The sequence below is a fragment of the Elephas maximus genome, chromosome 9 (genome assembly GCF_024166365.1).
Source record: "Elephas maximus indicus isolate mEleMax1 chromosome 9, mEleMax1 primary haplotype, whole genome shotgun sequence".
Taxonomy (NCBI): Eukaryota; Metazoa; Chordata; class Mammalia; order Proboscidea; family Elephantidae; genus Elephas; species Elephas maximus.
Window position 1 is genome coordinate 88,584,173 of NC_064827.1, and position 18,757 is coordinate 88,602,929.

Here is an 18,757-nt window from a genome sequence, read left to right on the forward strand (position 1 = left end):
TTCCTTTGGTATATGAGAGTTGCACAAGATTTGAGTACAGAGTAGCATCAGGACAAAAATTCATGTTGTCTCACTAACTTGGTTTCCCCCAACACTCTGGTTTCTCTGGCACCTAGCTAATTATGGAAAGATCTAAGTCCAATAGACTGTATCAATCCATCACTGGTACACTGATATTTAAAACACAGCATTATTAATCATTGCCTATGTGATTGTTTATCCAGTAGAACAAGCATTGCTTTCTCTGGATTACTGTTTGTGTAGTAATTTGGAAGATGAGGAAAACTTGGGAGAGAATTAAAAATGTTCCTAAACAGGAAAGAATTTCTGAAGCTAATGGTTTAATGTACCACCGTAAGTTCTTGGAAGCCTTAATTCCAACATCTAGAAAATGAATATTGCCATTTTTGTTTATACCCACCCTGTTCCAAAGAGGATGTAACACATGACTTACTAGCAATCTGGCAGTTACCTACTTTGATTGTTACGCACAAACTTGAAATAAGTAGGAAACTCTTGATCATTTTAGGACAGTTTGCAGTGGAAATAAATCTACAATATAATTAAAAATATTTAGTCTTAACCTATTTGATTCATTTCCTGTGGTGTAGATATTTGGACCAGTCCAGCAAATCATGAAGTTTAAATCTTTAGATGATGTGATCAAGAGAGCAAACAACACTTTCTACGGTTTAGGGGCAGGAATCTTTACCAACGACATTGATAAAGCTCTGACAGTCTCCTCTGCGCTGCAGGCTGGAACAGTGTGGTAAGTGAACCCTAAGTAACACAGTCTTCTCTCTGGTAACCACATTAACAGGTTACCTTGAGCCTCTTCAGAGCTGGATTTTTCATTTGGAATCACGTAACCTGCTGGAAACTCAGTTGCTGCTTTAAAAAAAAAAAAGAAAGTAAGAAACCCCTCACATCCAGTGTCCTGAAATTGCTTGCCCAAAATATTTTATTGATGAGATTTTCCTAGCCAACGGAAGAAAATCAAAGGAGAATCAACATTTGTTAATATTGACTCTGTGCTAGGCACTGGACTTTGTATTTTTTACATTCATTAGCCCATTTTATCTTACAATTTACCATTATTGTGAGATAACATATAATCTCAACATGTTATCTCAAATTTATGGGCAAAAAAATGGAAGTTTATTGCAGTCAAGTAATTTATCAGGATCACACAGTAAATGGCAGAGCACGGACTCAGAACTTTTTCAGACTCCAAAGCAGTGGTTCTCCATCCTACTTCCACATCAGAATCACTGAGGAGCTTTTAAAAATATTTTTTAAATAAAAGACCCAAACCCAGCCTCGACCATAGAGATTGATATGATCCGTGTGTAGTATGCACTCCCTCTTTAGTCCCAAATCAGTTTACATATTTTTAATGATTCTACTGGTTCCTGGTTCTTTCTACAATAAGATGGTTCTTTCAGGAAATTTTAAATAAAAACAAGCAAGTTATTAAATAATCAGCATGGCTAGTGATTCATATAGAGTTCTCCTCCATGAAAAAACCATTAATAAAATTCAGCATTGCTTTTATATGTATATATGTATGTATGTATGTTATTTCCACTTACTGAAGCCTTACCATGTACCAAGCACTGGGACAAACACATTTTATACACATCCTTGCTTAGGCTTTAAAACAACCCTACTGAGCATTATCTCCAGTGTGCAGAGGAGGAAACACAGGCTCAGAGAGGCTAGGTGGCTTTCCCAAGATCACACAGCTACTAAGGGGCAGATGCAAGGTTTGCACCCAGAGGACTTCCCTTCTTTACCACAAGGAAGAAGGATCACAGAAGAGGCAGGGCTGATCATTTTGATCTTACAGTTTGCTCTCACTGGATATTTCTCAGTTCTCTGTTTATCGGCACTGAAGTGGTTTCATTTTCATTGTAGAGCAAAAAGAGCAAACTCTTTTTTTGTTCTTATTTAACAAAGATAAGTATCTTTTTTTTTTTGGAATAACACAATGTTGTATGACCATATGATAGAGTCAATTCTGACTCATAGCAACCATACAATGAAGTAGCTTATCATGACATCATTCTACTGAGCGTCTTGGGAATCCTGTCAGAAATATCTACACTATCAAAGCGGAGGGGCCCATAGTCTCATCCAGTTACGTCCTAGAATGTAATTACATTCTGGCATTGTCCCAGAATATGATAGCTCCTTGGGGTTTTCAAGGCAACTATTTAATTCCAGAGTGACTGAGATTTTACCCAGTAATTTCAAAAGTAAAGATCTTATTTTGCAGTATAAAGAACAATTAAACAAAGTTAGATAACATGCCTCTTTTTAAGAAAAATAGGATTTATGTCTTTTTGGTGAAAGTTTACACAGCAAACTAGGTTCCCATTTAACAATGTCTGTGGTTATTGTTCGGCAACATTGGTTATGTTTTTCACAATGTGTCAGCATTCTCATTATTTCCATTCTGTTTGTTTTGTTTCCATTTATCTAGCTGCCCTCCCCCCTGCCCCTTCTCACCTTTTCTTTAGGGTTCATGTTGACCGTTTGGTCTTATATAGATGATTACCTGAAGAAGCATAGTATTCACAGGCGATATTGTTTATTTTATGAGCCAATCTGTTATTTGGCTGAAAGGTGACATCCAGGAATGGTTCCTCCAATTCCAAGTTTAAAGGGTGTCTCAGGGTGATAGTCTTGGGGCTTTTTCTAGTTTTTACCAGTCTGGTAAGTCTGGACTTTCTTAGGAATTTGAGTTTTGTTCTACATTTTCCTCCTATTCTGTCACTGTCTATTGTATCCCCAGTCAGAGTGGTCAGTAGTGGTAGCTGGGCACCATCTAGATCTTCTGGTCTTAGGACAGATGAGGCTGTGGTGCCTGCGGGCTATTAGTCCTGTAGATAGTTTCTTCTTTGAGTCTTTGGTTTCCTTCTTTTTTGTTCTGGATGAGTACAGACCAATAGTTGTAAACTGTCTTTTTCAAATGTACATTTATTTAAGTGACTATCTTCCTAATGGAAAGACATGGATAAGGTGTACTTCAGGAGAGTAAATGCTTTAACTGAGAAAACGCTGGAATATTATCTTAGCACTAAAGTAATGACCAAACTCTTCTAAGCATAATACACTTGATCTGGAAGTCACACCTCTTTTACCAGTGTGAAAGGAGGAAAAAGTATTAAAAGATAACATTTTGCTCCTTTAAAAATATTTTTCCTCTTTTCTACAATGAGAATCATGTTGTTAATTAGATGTTACTGTTCACAATGGCCACCAGGAAATTTAAAGAACAAGAAATTGTTCATGACCCTCATAACTGCATTCTAACTTCCCCCCTAGTTTTGATCTTCTATCATAACTTTTTTCTTTGATTCAAAATATTCAAGTGCTCATAATTATATGTACTCAAACAAACACCTTTAAACACTTTCTGAAGTATGTTAGGGCGTAAAGAAATTACTAATGAAATCCAATTACTACCAAGGCCTCTGTTGAAGCAATTTATTGAAACAAATAATTAGAAAAATGAACTAAGTAATGTGACGCATGTTGCAATTGCAAAAGAAAATTCATTCTAGCCTGTTAAATACCCAAGCCTCAAGAGAATTATTAAGCTTTTTGAGTGTAGAGAGTAAAGAACACCTATCCAACAGCCTCAAGTCTCTAGCAAACTGTATTCTTTCTCTTATGACTTATTGACTATTCTTTCTTTTATAATCCTGACTACTGCTTCCCAGGGACGTGATTCACTACCATAATGGCTATCCACGCTTATAGGTGTACCAGCTTATTTGTTTCTAGAGAGTATATACACACATACTTATACTTCTGCATTCTAATTTACAGTGATACTTTCTTATTGCACTGAATGTGGTATATTCAAATTAATGGAATTCTTAAGATGCTCTTTGAATTTCTTTAAAATTCCAAATTTAGTAGTTATTTCATAGGTTAAGTGTTTTTTATAATGGACCTCCTTTCTTTCAGGGTAAATTGCTATGGCGTGGGATCTGCCCAGTGCCCCTTTGGGGGATTCAAGATGTCTGGAAATGGCCGAGAAATGTAAGAATAGCTTTCTGTTAAGATAAGCACTTATCTTCATAAAAATGCATGCCACTCTTAGGGAATTAATCCAGAGTCATCTCCTTAAATAAAATTTGCCTTTATTCTATTTTGGAGATCCAGACCACCAAATAGTTTTATTAGATGCTGGTTTTAGCCAATGGATTCAGAAAGGTGATGGTAGAAGGGAAATATAAATTATTAAAAAAAAAAAATTTTTTTTTTTTTTTAAGCTCCTACTTTTTGTAAGTGACCACATTAGGCACTTTACATGAGTAATTAAAAGATGTTTCTGCTTTTAGAACTGTTTGTTGTATATATGAATGTAAATCTATTTGGAAAACATTTCCGGAAAAGAGACTGAAACTATAAACTGACGATTATAAGAAGTGTGCAAATATAAGTGCATTCTAGTTATTAAGTAGAACTCTTGAATAAGTAAATTAAAAAAAAAAATTCAAGTTGATTCCAACTCATAACCTCATATGACCCTATTAAAAAAAAAAAACAAAGAAAACGTTGTTCGAGTCAATTCTGACTCATAGCGTCCCTATAGGACAGAGTAGAACTGCCCCATAGAGTTTCCAAGGAGCGCCTGGTGGATTCGAACTGCCGACCTTTTGATTAGCAGCTGTAGTTCTTAACCACTATGCATGACCCTATAAAAAAAACCTAGCACAGAGTAAAACTGCCCAATAGGGTTTCCAAGGAGCAACTGGTGGATTTAAACTGCTGACCTTTTAGTTAACAGCTGAGCTCTTAGCCACTGTGCCCTCAGGGCTCCAAATAAGCAAATTAGGTCGCTTTGAGTCAGAATCGAACTCAAGGACACTGGATTTGTTTTTTTTCAAAAAAAATTTCAGTGTAAGGCAAGTGATTCTTGTTTGTTGAAATATTATTGATGTTTATTCACAAATTTTTAATTATCTGAATGAATCATTTTTGGTACTAAAGTCTAAAGTAAAATTTTACTAAGGAAAGCAATATATTTTATAGGCATGACTAGACTGAAGATATATATATAAATGCATTTATAAGCTTTCAGTTGCTTTTGAAACCAGGATATATAGATATTTTTTAATGTGCACTGAAACCAAAAAACCAAATCCATTGCCGTTGAGTGCAGAAGGCAGGCCATATACTTGGTTAATTTTGTTCACTGAATTTTGGCCATTTTATTTATTTATTTATTTATATTTTTATAATTTTTATTGTGCTTTAACTGAGTTTACAAATCAAGTCTGTTTCTCACAAAAACTTTTATACACCTTGCTACACACTCTCAATTACTCTGCCCCTAATGAGACAGCCCGCTCTCTCCTTCTTTTCATCCCCATTTCATCAGCTTCTAACCCCCTCCACCCTCTCATCTCCCCTCCAGGCAGGAGATGCCAACACAGTTTCAAGTGTCCACCTAATCCAAGAAGCTCACTCCTCACCAGCATCCCTCTCCAACTCATTGTCCAGTACAATCCATGTCTGAAGAGTTGGCATTAGGAATGGTTCTTGTCCTGGGCCAACAGAAGGTCTGGGGGCCATGACTACCGTGGCCCTTCTAGTCTTAGTCAGACCATTAAGTTTGGTCTTTTTATGAGAATTTGGGGTCTGCATCCCACTGTTGTCCTGCTCCCTCAGGGGTTCTCTGTTGTGTTCCCTGTCAGGGCAATCATCAGTTGTAGCTGGGCACCATCTAGTTCTCCTGGTTTCAGGATGATGTAGTATCTGGTTCATGTGGCCCTTTCTGTCTCTTGAGCTCATAATTGCCTTGTGTCCTTGGTGTTCTTCATTCTCCTTTGATCCAGGTGTGTTGAGACCAATTGATGCATTTTAGATGGCTGCTTGCTAGTGTTTAAGACCCCAGACACCACTCTTCAAAGTAGAATGCAGAATGTTTTCTTAATAGATTTTATTATGCCAATTGACTTAGATGCCCCCTGAAAACATGGTCCCCAGACCCCCTGCCCCTGCTACACTGGCCTTTGAAGCATTCAGTTTATTCAGGAAACTTCTTTGCTTTTGGTTTAGTCCAGTTCTGCTGACCTCCCCTGTATTGTGTGCTGTCGGCCATTTTATTTTTTAAAGCTTTTCTTTTACTTACTGATACATTAAGAAGCCATGAAGAAAAAGACATATCATGTACAAACTGTAGAATCAAACATACTGAAGCTGCCTGTTTCTTAAATAGCAAACAAAAAGGTGGCTTTCTCAAGTTTCCAAAGGTCATGAACGCATTAATTAGCCATGTACTTCATTATTTATCTTAATATCAACAAAATTATCATGAAACAAGTATCTTTGTGAAGCCAGTGGAAAGGAGGAATGATAAGATGAACCAACCTCTTCTTTAATATACATTTATTAAGTACTTGCTATTATATATGGTCCTAGGAACTCTGGAAAGGAGCCCTAGTGTGTAGTGGTTAAATACTCAGCTGCTAACCGAAAGGTTGGCAGTTCAAACCCACCAGCCGTTCCACAGGAGAAAGATATGGCAGTCTGCTTCTGTAAAAATTACAGCTTTGGAAACTTTATGGGGTGTTTCTGTGCTGTCCTATAGGGTCACTACAAACTCGATGGCAATGCGTAGAAACCCTAGAAATATAATACCTATGAAACTGTGGTGGCAGGAGGAATATGTAAAAAGGATAGTACCAAAAAAACGTGCAGTAACTATGAAATATGTAGTAACTCATTGCTGTCTAGTCAATTTCGATTCATAGCAACTCTATAGGACATAGTAGAACTTCCCCACAGGGTTTCTAAGGCTATAATCTTTATGGAAGCAGGCTGCCACATGTTTCTCCCACAAAGTGGTTGATGGGTTTGAACTGCCGACCTTTTGGCTAGCAGCCAAACAGTTTAACCACTACACCACCAGGGCTCCTTGAAATATGTAGTAACAGACCAAAAATCCATACCTCATGGAAGCAGAAAAGCAATTAAACTGTAGTGCAAGTACTGAAGGACAGAAAACCTAGGCATTATCTGAGCATAACATTAAGTGTGACATCCCTCTGACCCTCAGTGTTCATTAGTCAGGCAAGGTCAGGGATTGTGGGTGGAGATGTGTAGTGGAGAAACAAGTAGAAGGCCTCTAGGCTCCTTTCTAGGTTTTAAGATTCTATGGTCCTAACCCAGTGAGAATTTAGTGGATAAAAACTAAATGGCAGTTAATAAAGAGAAGACTCCACAGAGGGGTTGGGACTTGATCTAGGACTTTAATAAGTAGGGAAGAGGGCATTCTTAGAAGGAACATTACTTGTGGTATGTTGAGGGGACTAGTGGATTTGGTTGGTTGGTTGGACCTATGGATGTGGGAAGTATGATTTCAGAGTTAAATATGAAACAGATTAAGAAGTTAATTAGTTGGCATTTTATTAGTGGTACAGTGAAAAGCCATGGCTATCTTTAAAATGTTGGTGGCGAGGCGGAGAGTGGCAAATGATCAGGCCATAAAAAGTACATGATATTGTGGAGGTAATAAGCTTTGGAGTCTCACACAGCTGAATTTGACTCCTGGTTCCCCCACTTGCTTAACACACAACCCAGTTCAAGTTACCTAAAACTGGAGTCTCTGTTTCTCCACGTTCAAAATGGAGATGTTGACACTTCTCTTGAGATGACTGTGAGTTAAATGACATAATGCATGGAATTACAACAAAGTGGAGAGTCCTTCTTTATTTCCTTTTCTTTATAATGTTCGTTGTTGGAGAATCCCTTGGCTGAACTAAGTACTTTGCACAAAAGCTAGAACAAAGGTCAGATCTCTGTGAAGGGCTGTTCGTTGCTATCTAACGACTATCTTACAATTTTATCTGGGAGTACTAAAAGTAAAATAATCAAAAGGACTAAATAACTAAAGTAGGCCACATGTCAGTTGGGTTGAGTAAAATTTGGTCAAGCTTTAACTTTGAGGCACAAGGAAATCAAAAAGAAAGCCTGAAAACAGAATTCAGCCATCAGTAATTTCCTAAACATCTGGACTGTAGGTATTGATCATTCTCTTCTTTAAGATACAAAGGAAAATGTTATGCTGCCATTTTTTACTTCGGTAATTCCAGCTGAGAGTCCTGAAACCAAATTTGACAAACTTAATAAACAAGTCATTTATTGCAATATGTTCAAAGAGAATCACTGAAGCGCTAACCTCAACTGATCCCCAAGAGTTCAATTACAATTTGTCCTCAAAGGTAGAAAGGCAGAATAGATCAGCTGGGAGCAGAGTCCTGAAACAGCCACAGAGGGTGATGTGCAGACCCCAAATGGGTTTGGTGGTGACACAGTGCCCAAAACTGGATTTTTTGTCTCTGATCATGGTGCTGGCACTGGAACTAGTTCAAGGGCAGAGATTCCTCTTTTTGAGTGACTGACCTAATTTTCACTTAGATTAACGTAAGATACTTGAGACTCTGCTAGTATGCCATTTCAAGCTGAATTTATTCGCAGAACCTCACAAGATCCCTTTTTCCTGCTGCTCCTTTCAGAAAAGGAGAGTATAGAAGTTTTAAGAACAACTGGGCTTATAGAGAAAACTCAAATGAGTATTTTTTTCCTGATTGTATTTGCCAGGTCAATTCAGGGCACATTATTTCTGTGCCCACGTAATTAGTGCCAGGCTCAGTGCTGGGTACAGAATGTAACTTAATGCCAGGTTCCCAGTGTGGTCCCTGGTTGAGAAACAAGGGCATCACCTGGGAGTTTGTTAGCAATCCAGAGTCTCAGGCTTCGCCCCAATCCTGCTGAATCCGAATCTTCATCCTAATAAGATCCCAGGTGATTTATGCACTGAAGATTCTAGAAACACTGATCTAGTAACCATTCACTTGTAAAAGAAAGAAAAATGCAAATGAGTGTTTTTGTATCATATCGTAGATATATATACATAGGAATACCAAGGAGCAGGACCAATTTCAACCCAAGTATGACAATAATCACACTTATTACTCTTTTGAGAGTTTCAAGTGTCCGTTAACTCAAAGTACAGTAAAAAACCTATTGGCAAAATTCATGTTAATTTAGCTATCTTGTTGAGATAAAATACTTACTAAATATTATACTTTAATGGGCTTCAGACAACTGAGGCTAAGCCCCTTAATTACTTTAGAGAGCATGCTCATTGCAGCTTGTAGAAGGCATTTGCAGCAGTTCAGTTGCCCAAGAAACTACTCAGTGTAGGAGGATTAGGTTACCCAGGAGAAAAGGTGTCTTCTGCATACCTGTCTGCATCACAAGGAGGGAGGGGTAAAAAGGATTAAGATCTTTTTCTTCTTTAAGCCTACATGTGCATGGGTTTTTATCATTTTAGGAGTATATTTATATACAGTAATTTGATCCTCTCATCAAAACAATAAGGAGAATAATTTAGCCCAATCCTTTTTATCTCCTCCACAAAGGGAAAATTGAAGTCAGTTTCTGAAACTGGTAGGAGGTCCCCATAAAGATAATTGCTAACAAGGTGCCGGAGTTCAAATTGGTTGACTTGGATTAAACCCTGATCGCTTGGTTGGACTTAAAAGTTATATAAGCGAATGGCAGGGAATTGAAGAGGTTCTATGAAGAGGAAAATCTAAACACTGCAAAAAGCCCAAAGGTCTGAATTTAAGCCAATCTATTAGCAAAATAATACTCATCATCATCGTAATATTTTTCAAAGCTAACAATAAAGGTCAGGGTTTTTTTTTTTTTTTGGCCAAAAATAAAATATATTGTTAAAATGACAGCTAGAAAACATATTTTTGAAGCCATAAGAGGGCAGACTGGTACTCCTGAGCATGAAAAGAGAAGCAAGGTCCATTTTCCACCATCTCACAACTTCTGTGCCCGTCACACATGGTACCTACAAGCCGTACTTGAGCGTAGAGTTTTACTGTACTTCTCTTAGGTGATTATATATTACCACTTCTCCTCTTGTACTATATCTGTCTTGTTTATTTGAACCTAAATAGAAATTAGAGAATTCTTGTTGGTCTGAACTATCTTTCGTGGCTAACTTCAGTGGTCAGCTCTTTCATAGTCAAGTAGAACAACGTAAGGAACGGGTGATTTCTGTGACAGTCAACTCAGAGTCCATGATTATTTAAAATGCAAGAATGTTCCTCACAGAAGGATTTCTGTAAGGCCAGATATCTTATGGTTGACTAGTCACTATTTCAAATGCCTCTGTGCTTTGCATATATTTTCTATTGACTCTAGCCAGATAAGCAGGAACTAACTCGTACCAAATCACGGACTACAAAGTACATTTGTTTGCTGTGCTAAATTCTCTATGTCCCCCCGCCTCTCTCTAGGGGAGAATATGGCATATATGCATACACAGAAGTCAAGACAGTCACGATGAAAATTTCCCAGAAAAATTCATAAAGAAAACAAGAGCAGAGAGAAGAAATTTCAACTGCTAAGCATCTTCCTACAGTCGCTAATACAGTGGATTTTACATCTAAAATTGTTCTTTCCTTGATTTGTTTTTAAATAAGTAAATCATGTTAGCATTAATACCACACATGGAAAACTGGACATTAGCTTCTTCCGAAAGAATCGTTTGCCTTGTGATATGGGACCCTAACTCCTGTCCTAGATAAGTAGGATGGATTTGGATGAAAGATCTCTCTAGCTCTATAATCATCTGAATAGCTCTTTTCTTTGTAGCTACTTGTCCAGGACAATCACTTTCTAGAGGAGGACCAGTTGTCATTTAGCACCTTTTCCTTAACAATCCCTTGAAGTACTTAACATACACGTTAACTGCGAGAAGGGATTAAGGGTGCTCTATGCTCAGTAGTTGTGAAGTCATTGCTGTCTCTTGAAATGTTTCCTAGAATGTGCTGTCTGTCTGTCAAGAGAAGTAATGCCGGAAATACTTAGCTGTAATCTGAATATAAACCTCAATAAAAACAACCTTGCATGATTCTTGTTAAGTCTGAATTCTTTAAGCAGAGTTCTGGTTATGGTGATTTATTTTTCCTGTCACTCAAAAGCGGTATTACAGTTAAATTGAGCATAAGGATGCCTTTAAAAATAAAGGCCTAATCCACCCATTCTCCAAAGGGTGAAGAAACATATTTTACTTTCCTGAGGAAACATATTTCACTTTTCTGAGGAACTCTGGAAGACCCTTGTTTTCACATTTGAGATGAATGGCTTTAGTCAATCAGCAAGTATCTTATTGAGTACCTACGAGTTCTGGAGGCTATGTTAGGTGTTGCACCAAACAGATGACAGTGGATGGTCTGTTATCTCAAAATGCTTTCATGGTGAAGAAATACACAGTCCAAAAAAGGAAAGGAAGGCAGTAGAATGGAAATGAGAATTCTAAGAACAATATGAGCCCGGTAATATACCAACAGGGTAGTAATGAAATCTAACTGTGGAAATAGGGAATGACCTTGTGAAGGAAATTTGACTGAATAGGAGCCTTACTGATGACCAGGTATGAGGAGAATAATGAACATAAATCCAAATCCCCACTTTCTATTTCTCTGCCACAAACTGCCCGTGTAGCCCTTCTTCCTCTGATCAGAAGCCCTTACATCTAGGTCAGATCTCACAAGTTAAAAGACATAAACCTCCAGGCTGTAAGTAGGCCCAAGACTTCATACCCCAGCTGCAGTTTTGGGAGTCCCAATGGCACCCTCACTTCTGACCTTCTGGCTTCAAATTTGGGGTTTTCCTACTATCCCCTCCAGGATACCTGCTGTAAACTTGGGGATCCTCAGCACTCCCTCACTTCTGAACAGTTTGCTCCACTACTCTCTTGGGTTCAATAGTTCACTAAAACAACTCACAGGACTCATGAAAAGTACCATACTTCCAATTATAATTTTATTATAGGAAAAGTGATCCAAACGAAGACACACAGGGCAGGATCTGGGAGGGTTTCCAATGCAAAGCTTCATGTTCCGAAAAAGGACGCACGACCCTCCTACTCACATGGACATCTTTCACCAACCAAAACCCATGGAGCTTCCATGTCAAAGCGTTTATTAGGGCCTCATTATGTATTCATAATTGATTGACTCAACCTACCACCCCTGAGGTTTGTCAGCTCATAGCATATGGTGGTCTTTTTGGCCGGTCAGCCCCTAACTGAGTCAGTTCCTTAGGGTAAACTCTCAGGGGTAGTCTGGAGGCTTATAGAGAACAAAGGCACCTCAATTACTCAGGAAATGCCAAGGGTTTAGAGTTATCTCTCAGGAAAAAAGGACAAAGACCAAATTACTTTGGGTAAAGGTAATATAAACCCACAACAGGTTTACAATAAACAAAAAGGAAAGAGTCTCTCAGCAGAGTCTTTCAGGACATCTTCCATTAGGAGGAAATCAACAACAACAAAAATTGGAAAGTCCTATATATACTCCTTCTTGAAATATCAAATTGCATATTAACATAGCCAAGGTTCTGAGAAGCCCTGCAACTTGGTTTGGTTTGTTTGACAGAGTGTTTCCTGAATGTATTTGACCAGAGAACTTGCCTTTCCCCATCCTCGCTGAACACCAATTGACATTAGAAACCCACATGGGAAAATACTACTCTATGCAATGAGGTATCACTGACTGTTCTGAGGAGAAAGCTGGGCATCAAAAGGGAACAGTCAGAAAAATGCCCTTTTTGTGAAATTGGCTGGTCCATACTTACATACTCATGTCCTCATACAAAGAGGATCTGTTGGTGCTCCCATTCTTCCTTTATGAAATGACAAGCCCAAGTGAAAGCAAGCATATTCGTGTATTTGCATACCTGTTGCCGTCCAGTCGATTCCATGTGATAATGACCCTGTAAGAGTAAAACTGCCCCATAGGGTTTCCAAGCCTGGAATCTTTACAGAAGCAGACCACCACACTTTTCTCCCATAGAGTGGCTGGTGAGTTCTAACCACTGACCTTTTCATTAGCAGCCAATTGCTTAACCACTGCACCACCAGGGTACCTATTTGTGTATTACTATATATATTCTGGAAACCCTGGTGATGTAGTGGTTAAGTGCTACGGCTGCTAACCAAGAGGTCAGCAGTTCAAATCCACCGGGTGCTCCCTGGAAACTCCATGGGGAAGTTCTACTCTGTCCTATAGGGTTGGTATGAGTTGGAATCGACTCAACAGCAAAGGGTTTGGTTTTTTGTTTTTATATATATTCTAAAACAGTCTTAGATCATTAATGTAAAATTTAACCCAGTTAATTTTTAGGATATAGGAGATCATTGGTTCAGTGGTAGAATTCTCACCTTCCATGTATGAGACTCAAGTTCAATTCCTGGCCAATGCACTACATGCAATCTACCACTCGCCTGTCAGCGGGGCTTGCATGTTGTTATGATGCTGAGCAGGTTTCGGTAGAGCTTCCAGACTAAGATGGACTAGGAAGAAAGGCCTGGCAATCTACTGCTGAAAATCAGCCAGCAAAAACCCTGTGGGTGACAACTGCCTGATCCAAAACCAATCACGGGGATGGGACAAGACCAAGTAGTGTTTTGTTCCATTGTGCACAGGGTTGCTATGAGTTAGGGGCCAGGTGGCAGTTAATAACAACAATTTTTAGCATAACTTTTTTTTCAGATTCAGCTTTGTATAAAAATAATCAAGTTTGTTGTTTCACATTAGCAGACACTTCAGTGCTAGTGCTGTTAGAACACAACGTTAGCAGTCACAGTCGAGTACCACCATCTGAGAACAAAGTAAATTCACTAGAAAATGAAATTCAATAGCTTCTTTGACCTTAAATAATTATAACTCTAATTGAAAGAGCTTCTCAAACTTGTCTTAGCCTATAACTTTTGCAGTCTGAACTATCTTATAAGATGGAGAACATAATTACTATTTTGAAAGCTGGAGGAATCGCAATCTTAGAGGAAAAATGATAGACGTTTGGGTGTTGAGAAAGAAAAATATCCAAATACAGAAGAGGGTTGGTTTTCCTAAAACTAGACCACGTCCACCTTTTTCAAAGATTTTTTTAAAATCATGCATAAATAAATTAATAAGCAGACAAGTTAATATCGTAATGGCATCCCACCAAAACAGTTTTAAATGTATAACAGAGCCAAAGCAGAGCAAGACAAAAGCCAGAAACAAGTTTAAATGTTTAAAACCAAAATCCCCCTTGTATAAACAAGGAATTCCAGAATTAAAGAGAAAATTATCTGTTTTATATTGGCTCGTTCTGAACCTCTTGACATCTGTATTTCTCTACCTCCAACTTATGAAGCCATATTGGCAAAAAATCATAAAACCTTGATTTTTTTTTTTTTAGTAAGTTAGAGTATCTTTTATTTTTTTTAATTTTTATTGTGCTTTAAGTGAAAGTTTACAAATCAAATCAGTCTCTCATACAAAAATTTATACATGCCTTGCTATGTACTCCTAGTTGCTCTCCTCCTAATGAGACAGCACACTCCTTCCCTCCACTCTCTATATTCATATCCATCCAGCCAGCTTCTGACCCTCTCTGCATCTCATCTCCCCTCCAGACAGGAGATGCCAACTTAGTCTCATGTGTCTACTTGATCCAAGAAGCTCATTCTTCACCAGTATCATTTTCTAGCCCATAGTCTAGTCCAATCCCTGTCTGAAGAGTTAGCTTTAGGAATGGTTCCTGTCTTCGGCTAACAGAAGTTCTGGGGACAATGACCTCGGGGGTCCTTCTAGTCTCAGTCAGACCATTAAGCCTGGACTTTTTACAAGAATTTGGTGTCTGCATCTCACTGCTTTCCTGCTCCCTTTGGGGTTCTCTGTTGTGTTTCCTGTCAGAGCAGTCATCAGTTGTAGCTGGGCACCATCTAGTTCTTCTGGTCTCAAGTTGATGTAGCCTTTGATTTCTGTGGTCCTTTCTCTCTCTTGAGCTCATAATTACCTTGTATCTTTGGTGTTCTTCATTCTCCTTTGCTCCAGGTAAGTTGAAACCCATTCATGCATCTTAGATGGCTGCTGGCTAGTGTTTAAGACCCCAGACCCCATTCTCCAAAGTGGGATGCAGAATGTTTTCTTAATAGATTTTATTATGCCACCTGACTTAGATGTCCCCTGAAACCATGGTCCCCAAGCCCCTAACCCTGCTACACTGGCCTTTGAAGGTTTCAGCTTATTCAGGAAACACCTTTGTTTTTAGTTTAGTCCAGTTGTGCTGACCTCTCCTGTATTGTGTGTTTTCTTTCCCTTCACATAAAATAGTTCTTATCTACTATCTATTTAGTGAAAACTCCTCTCCATCCCTCCGTCCCTCCCCACTCTCGTAACCGTCAAAGAATATTTTCTTCTTTCTTTAAACTACTTCTTGAGTTCTTATAATAGTGATCTTATACAATATTTGTACTTTTGCAGCTAATTTCACTCAGCATAGTGCCTTCCAGATTCCTCCAAGTTATGACATGTTTCACAGATTCATCATTGTTCTTTATCGATGCAAGGTATTCCATTGTATGAATATACCATAGTTTATTTATCCATTCATCCATTGATGGGCACCTTGGTTGCTTCCATTTTTTGCTATTATAAACAGTGCTGCAATGAACATGGGTGTGCATATATCTGTCTGTGTAAAGGCTCTTATATCTCTAGGGTATATTCCAAGGAGTGGGACTGCTGGATCCTTTGGGAGATCTAGTTCTAGTTTTTTAAGAAAGCGCCGAATCAAATTCCAAAGTGGTTGTACCATTTTCCATTCCCTCCAGCAGTGTATGAGTGTTCCAGTCTCTCCACAACCTCTCCAACATTTATTATTTTGTGTTTTTTGGATTAATACCTGTCTTGTTGGAGTGAGATGGAATCTCATTGTAGTTTTGATTCGCATTTCTCTAATGGCTAATGATGGTGAGCATTTCGTCATGTATCTGTTAGCTACCTGAATGTCTTCTTTAGTGAAGTGCTTGCTCATACCTTTTGTCCATTTTTTAATTGGATTATTTGTCTTTTTTTTAGTTAAGTTTTTGCAGTATCATATAGTTTTTAGAGATTTAGAAATGATCGGAAATGTCATAGCTAAAAACTTTTTCCCAGTCTGTGGGTAATCTTTTAACTCTTTTGGATGAGCACAGGTGTTTGATTTTTAGGAGCTCCCAGTTATCTAGTTTCTCTTCTGCATTGTTAATAATCTTTTTTATAGTGTTTATGCAACGTACTAGAGCTCCTAGCATTGTCCCTATTTTTTCTTCCATGATCATTATCGTTCTAGGTTTTATATTTAGGTCTTTGATCCATTCTGAGTTTGTTTTTGTGCATAGTGTGAGGTATGGGCCTTGTTTCATTTTTTTGCAGATGGATATCTAGTTATGCCAGCACCACTTGTTAAAAAGACTTTCTTTTCTCCATTTAACTGACTTTGAGCTTTCATCAAAAATCAGCAGCTCATATGTGGATGGATTTATGTCTGGAGTCTCGATTCTGTTCCATTAGTCTATGTATCTGTTGTTGTACCAGTACCAGGCTGTTTTCACTACTGTGGTGGTATAATAGGTTCTAAAATCAAGCAGAGTATGGCCTCCCACTTTGTTCTTTTTCAGTAATGCTTTACTTATCTGGGGCCTCTTTCCGTTCCATGTGAAGTTGGTGATTTGTTTCTCCACCTCATTAAAAAATGTCATTGGAATTTGGATCAGAATGGCATTATATCTATAGATCGCTTTTGGTGGAATAGACATTTTTACAATGTTAAGCCTTCCTATCCGTGAGCTAGGTATGTTTTCCCACATACGAAGGTCTCTTTTGGTTTCTTGCAGTAGTGTCTTATACTTTTCTTTGTATAGGTCTTTTACATTTCTGGTAAGATTTATTCCTAAGTATTTTATCTTCTTGGGGGTTACTGTAAATGACATTGATTTGGTGATTTCCTCCTCGATGTTCTTTTTGCTGGTGTAGAGGAATCCAACTGAATTTTCTATGTTTATCTTATATCATGATTCTCTGATGAACTGTTCTATTAGTTTCAGTATTTTTCTTGAGGATTCTTTCGGGTTTTCTGTGTATAAAATCACGTCACCTGCAAAGAGAGATATTTTTATTTTCCTTAGCAATCTGGATGCCCTTTATTTCTTCACCTAGCCTAATTGCTCTGGCTAGAACCTCCAGCACAATGGTAAATAAGAGTGGTGATAAGGGCATCCTTGTCTTGTTCCTGATCTCAAGGGGAATGCTTTCAGACTCTCTCCATTTAGGGTGATGTTGGCTGTTGATTCTGTATAAATGTCCTTTATTATGTTGAGAAATTTTCCTTCTATTACTATTTTGCTAAGAGTTTTTATCATGAATCGGTGTTGAACTTTTTCAAATGCCGTTTCTGCATCAATTATAATATCACGTGGTTCTTGTCTTTTTTTTATTTGTGTGATGGATTACATTAAATGTTTTCTAATGTTGAACCATCCCTGCATACCTGGTATGAATTCCTCTGGGTCATGGTGACTTATTTTTTGATATGTTGTTGAATTCTATTGGCTAGAGTTTTGTTGAGGATTTTTGCATCTAAGTTCATGAGGGATATAAAAAAAAAAAAAAAAACCCATTGCCATTGAGTCGATTCTGACTCATAGTGACCCTATAGGACAGAGTAGAGCTGCCCTATAGAGTTTCCAAGGAGCGTCTAGTGGGTTTGAACTGCCAACCTCTTGGTCAGCAGCCGTAGCACTTAACCACTATGCCACCAGGGTTTCCATGAGGGATATAGGTCTGTAATTTTCTTTTTTTGGTGGTGTCTTTAATCTGTTCGGATTCTTATAATTTCAGTTGGGTTTGTTGTAAAATCACGCATCTCTTTTCTTATTCAGGTTGTTTGCTTCCTCTCCTGTTTTTCTTTTGTCATTTTGGCCAATGGTTTATTAATTTTGTTAATTTTTTCAAAGAACCAGCTTTTGCTCTTATTAAGTCTTTCAATTGTTTTTCTGTTTTCTATTTCATATAATTCTGCTCTAATTTTTATTATTTGCTTTCTTCTGGTGCCTGAGGGTTTCTGTTGTTGCTCTTTTTCTATTTGTTCAAATTGTAGAGAAAATTCTTTGATTTTGACCATTTCTTTTTTTTGTATGTTTGCATTTATTGATATAAATTGACCTTTGAGCACTGCTTTTGCTGTGTCCCAAAGGTTCTGATAGGAAGTGTTTTCATTCTCATTGGATTCTCTGAATTTCTGTATTCCATCCTTTATGTCTTCTATAATCTGGTCATTTTTGAGCAGGGCATTGTTCAGTTTCCAAGTGTTTGATTTCTTTTCCCTGCTTTTTCTGTTATTGATTTCTACTTTTATGGCCTTATGGTCAGAAAAGATGCTTTGTAACATTTCGATGTTTTGGATTCTGCTAGGGATTGCTTTATGACCTAGTATGTGGTCTATTCTAGAGAATGTTCCATCTGCATTGGAAAAGAAAGTATACTAGGCTGCTGTTAGGTGGAGTGTTCTGTATATTTCTATGAGGTCATGTTGGTTGATTGTGGCAATTAGGTCTTCCGTGTCTTTATCGAGCTTCTTTCTGTATATTCTGTCCTTCCCCGAAAGTAGTGTGTTGATATCTCCTCCTGTAGTTGTGGAGCTGTCTAGCTCACTTTTCAATGCTGTTAGAGTTTGTTTTACGTATCTTTCAGCTGTGTCATTGGGTGCATAAACATTTAATATGGTTCTATCCTCCTGGTATATTGTTCCTTTAATCATATAGTGTCCTTCCTTATCCTTGTGGTGGATTTAACTTTAAAGTCTATTTTGTCAGAAATTAGTATTACCACTCCTGGTC

At 38.0% G+C, this 18,757-nt stretch overlaps 1 protein-coding gene across 2 annotated transcripts in view; it reads left to right on the forward strand.

Moving 5' to 3' along the window:
- LOC126083321 (aldehyde dehydrogenase 1A1-like) overlaps positions 1 to 10,952 on the forward strand; it is a 276,725-nt gene extending 265,773 nt beyond the window's left edge. For both annotated transcript variants that reach the window (XM_049896935.1, XM_049896933.1), the window contains 3 exons: positions 612 to 769; positions 3,979 to 4,053; positions 10,341 to 10,952. In XM_049896935.1, coding sequence (XP_049752892.1) covers positions 612 to 769; positions 3,979 to 4,053; positions 10,341 to 10,413 — 306 coding nt within the window. In that variant the 3' untranslated portion in view covers positions 10,414 to 10,952. The remainder of the gene's footprint in view (positions 1 to 611; positions 770 to 3,978; positions 4,054 to 10,340) is intronic.
- The last annotated feature ends 7,805 nt before the right edge of the window (positions 10,953 to 18,757 follow it).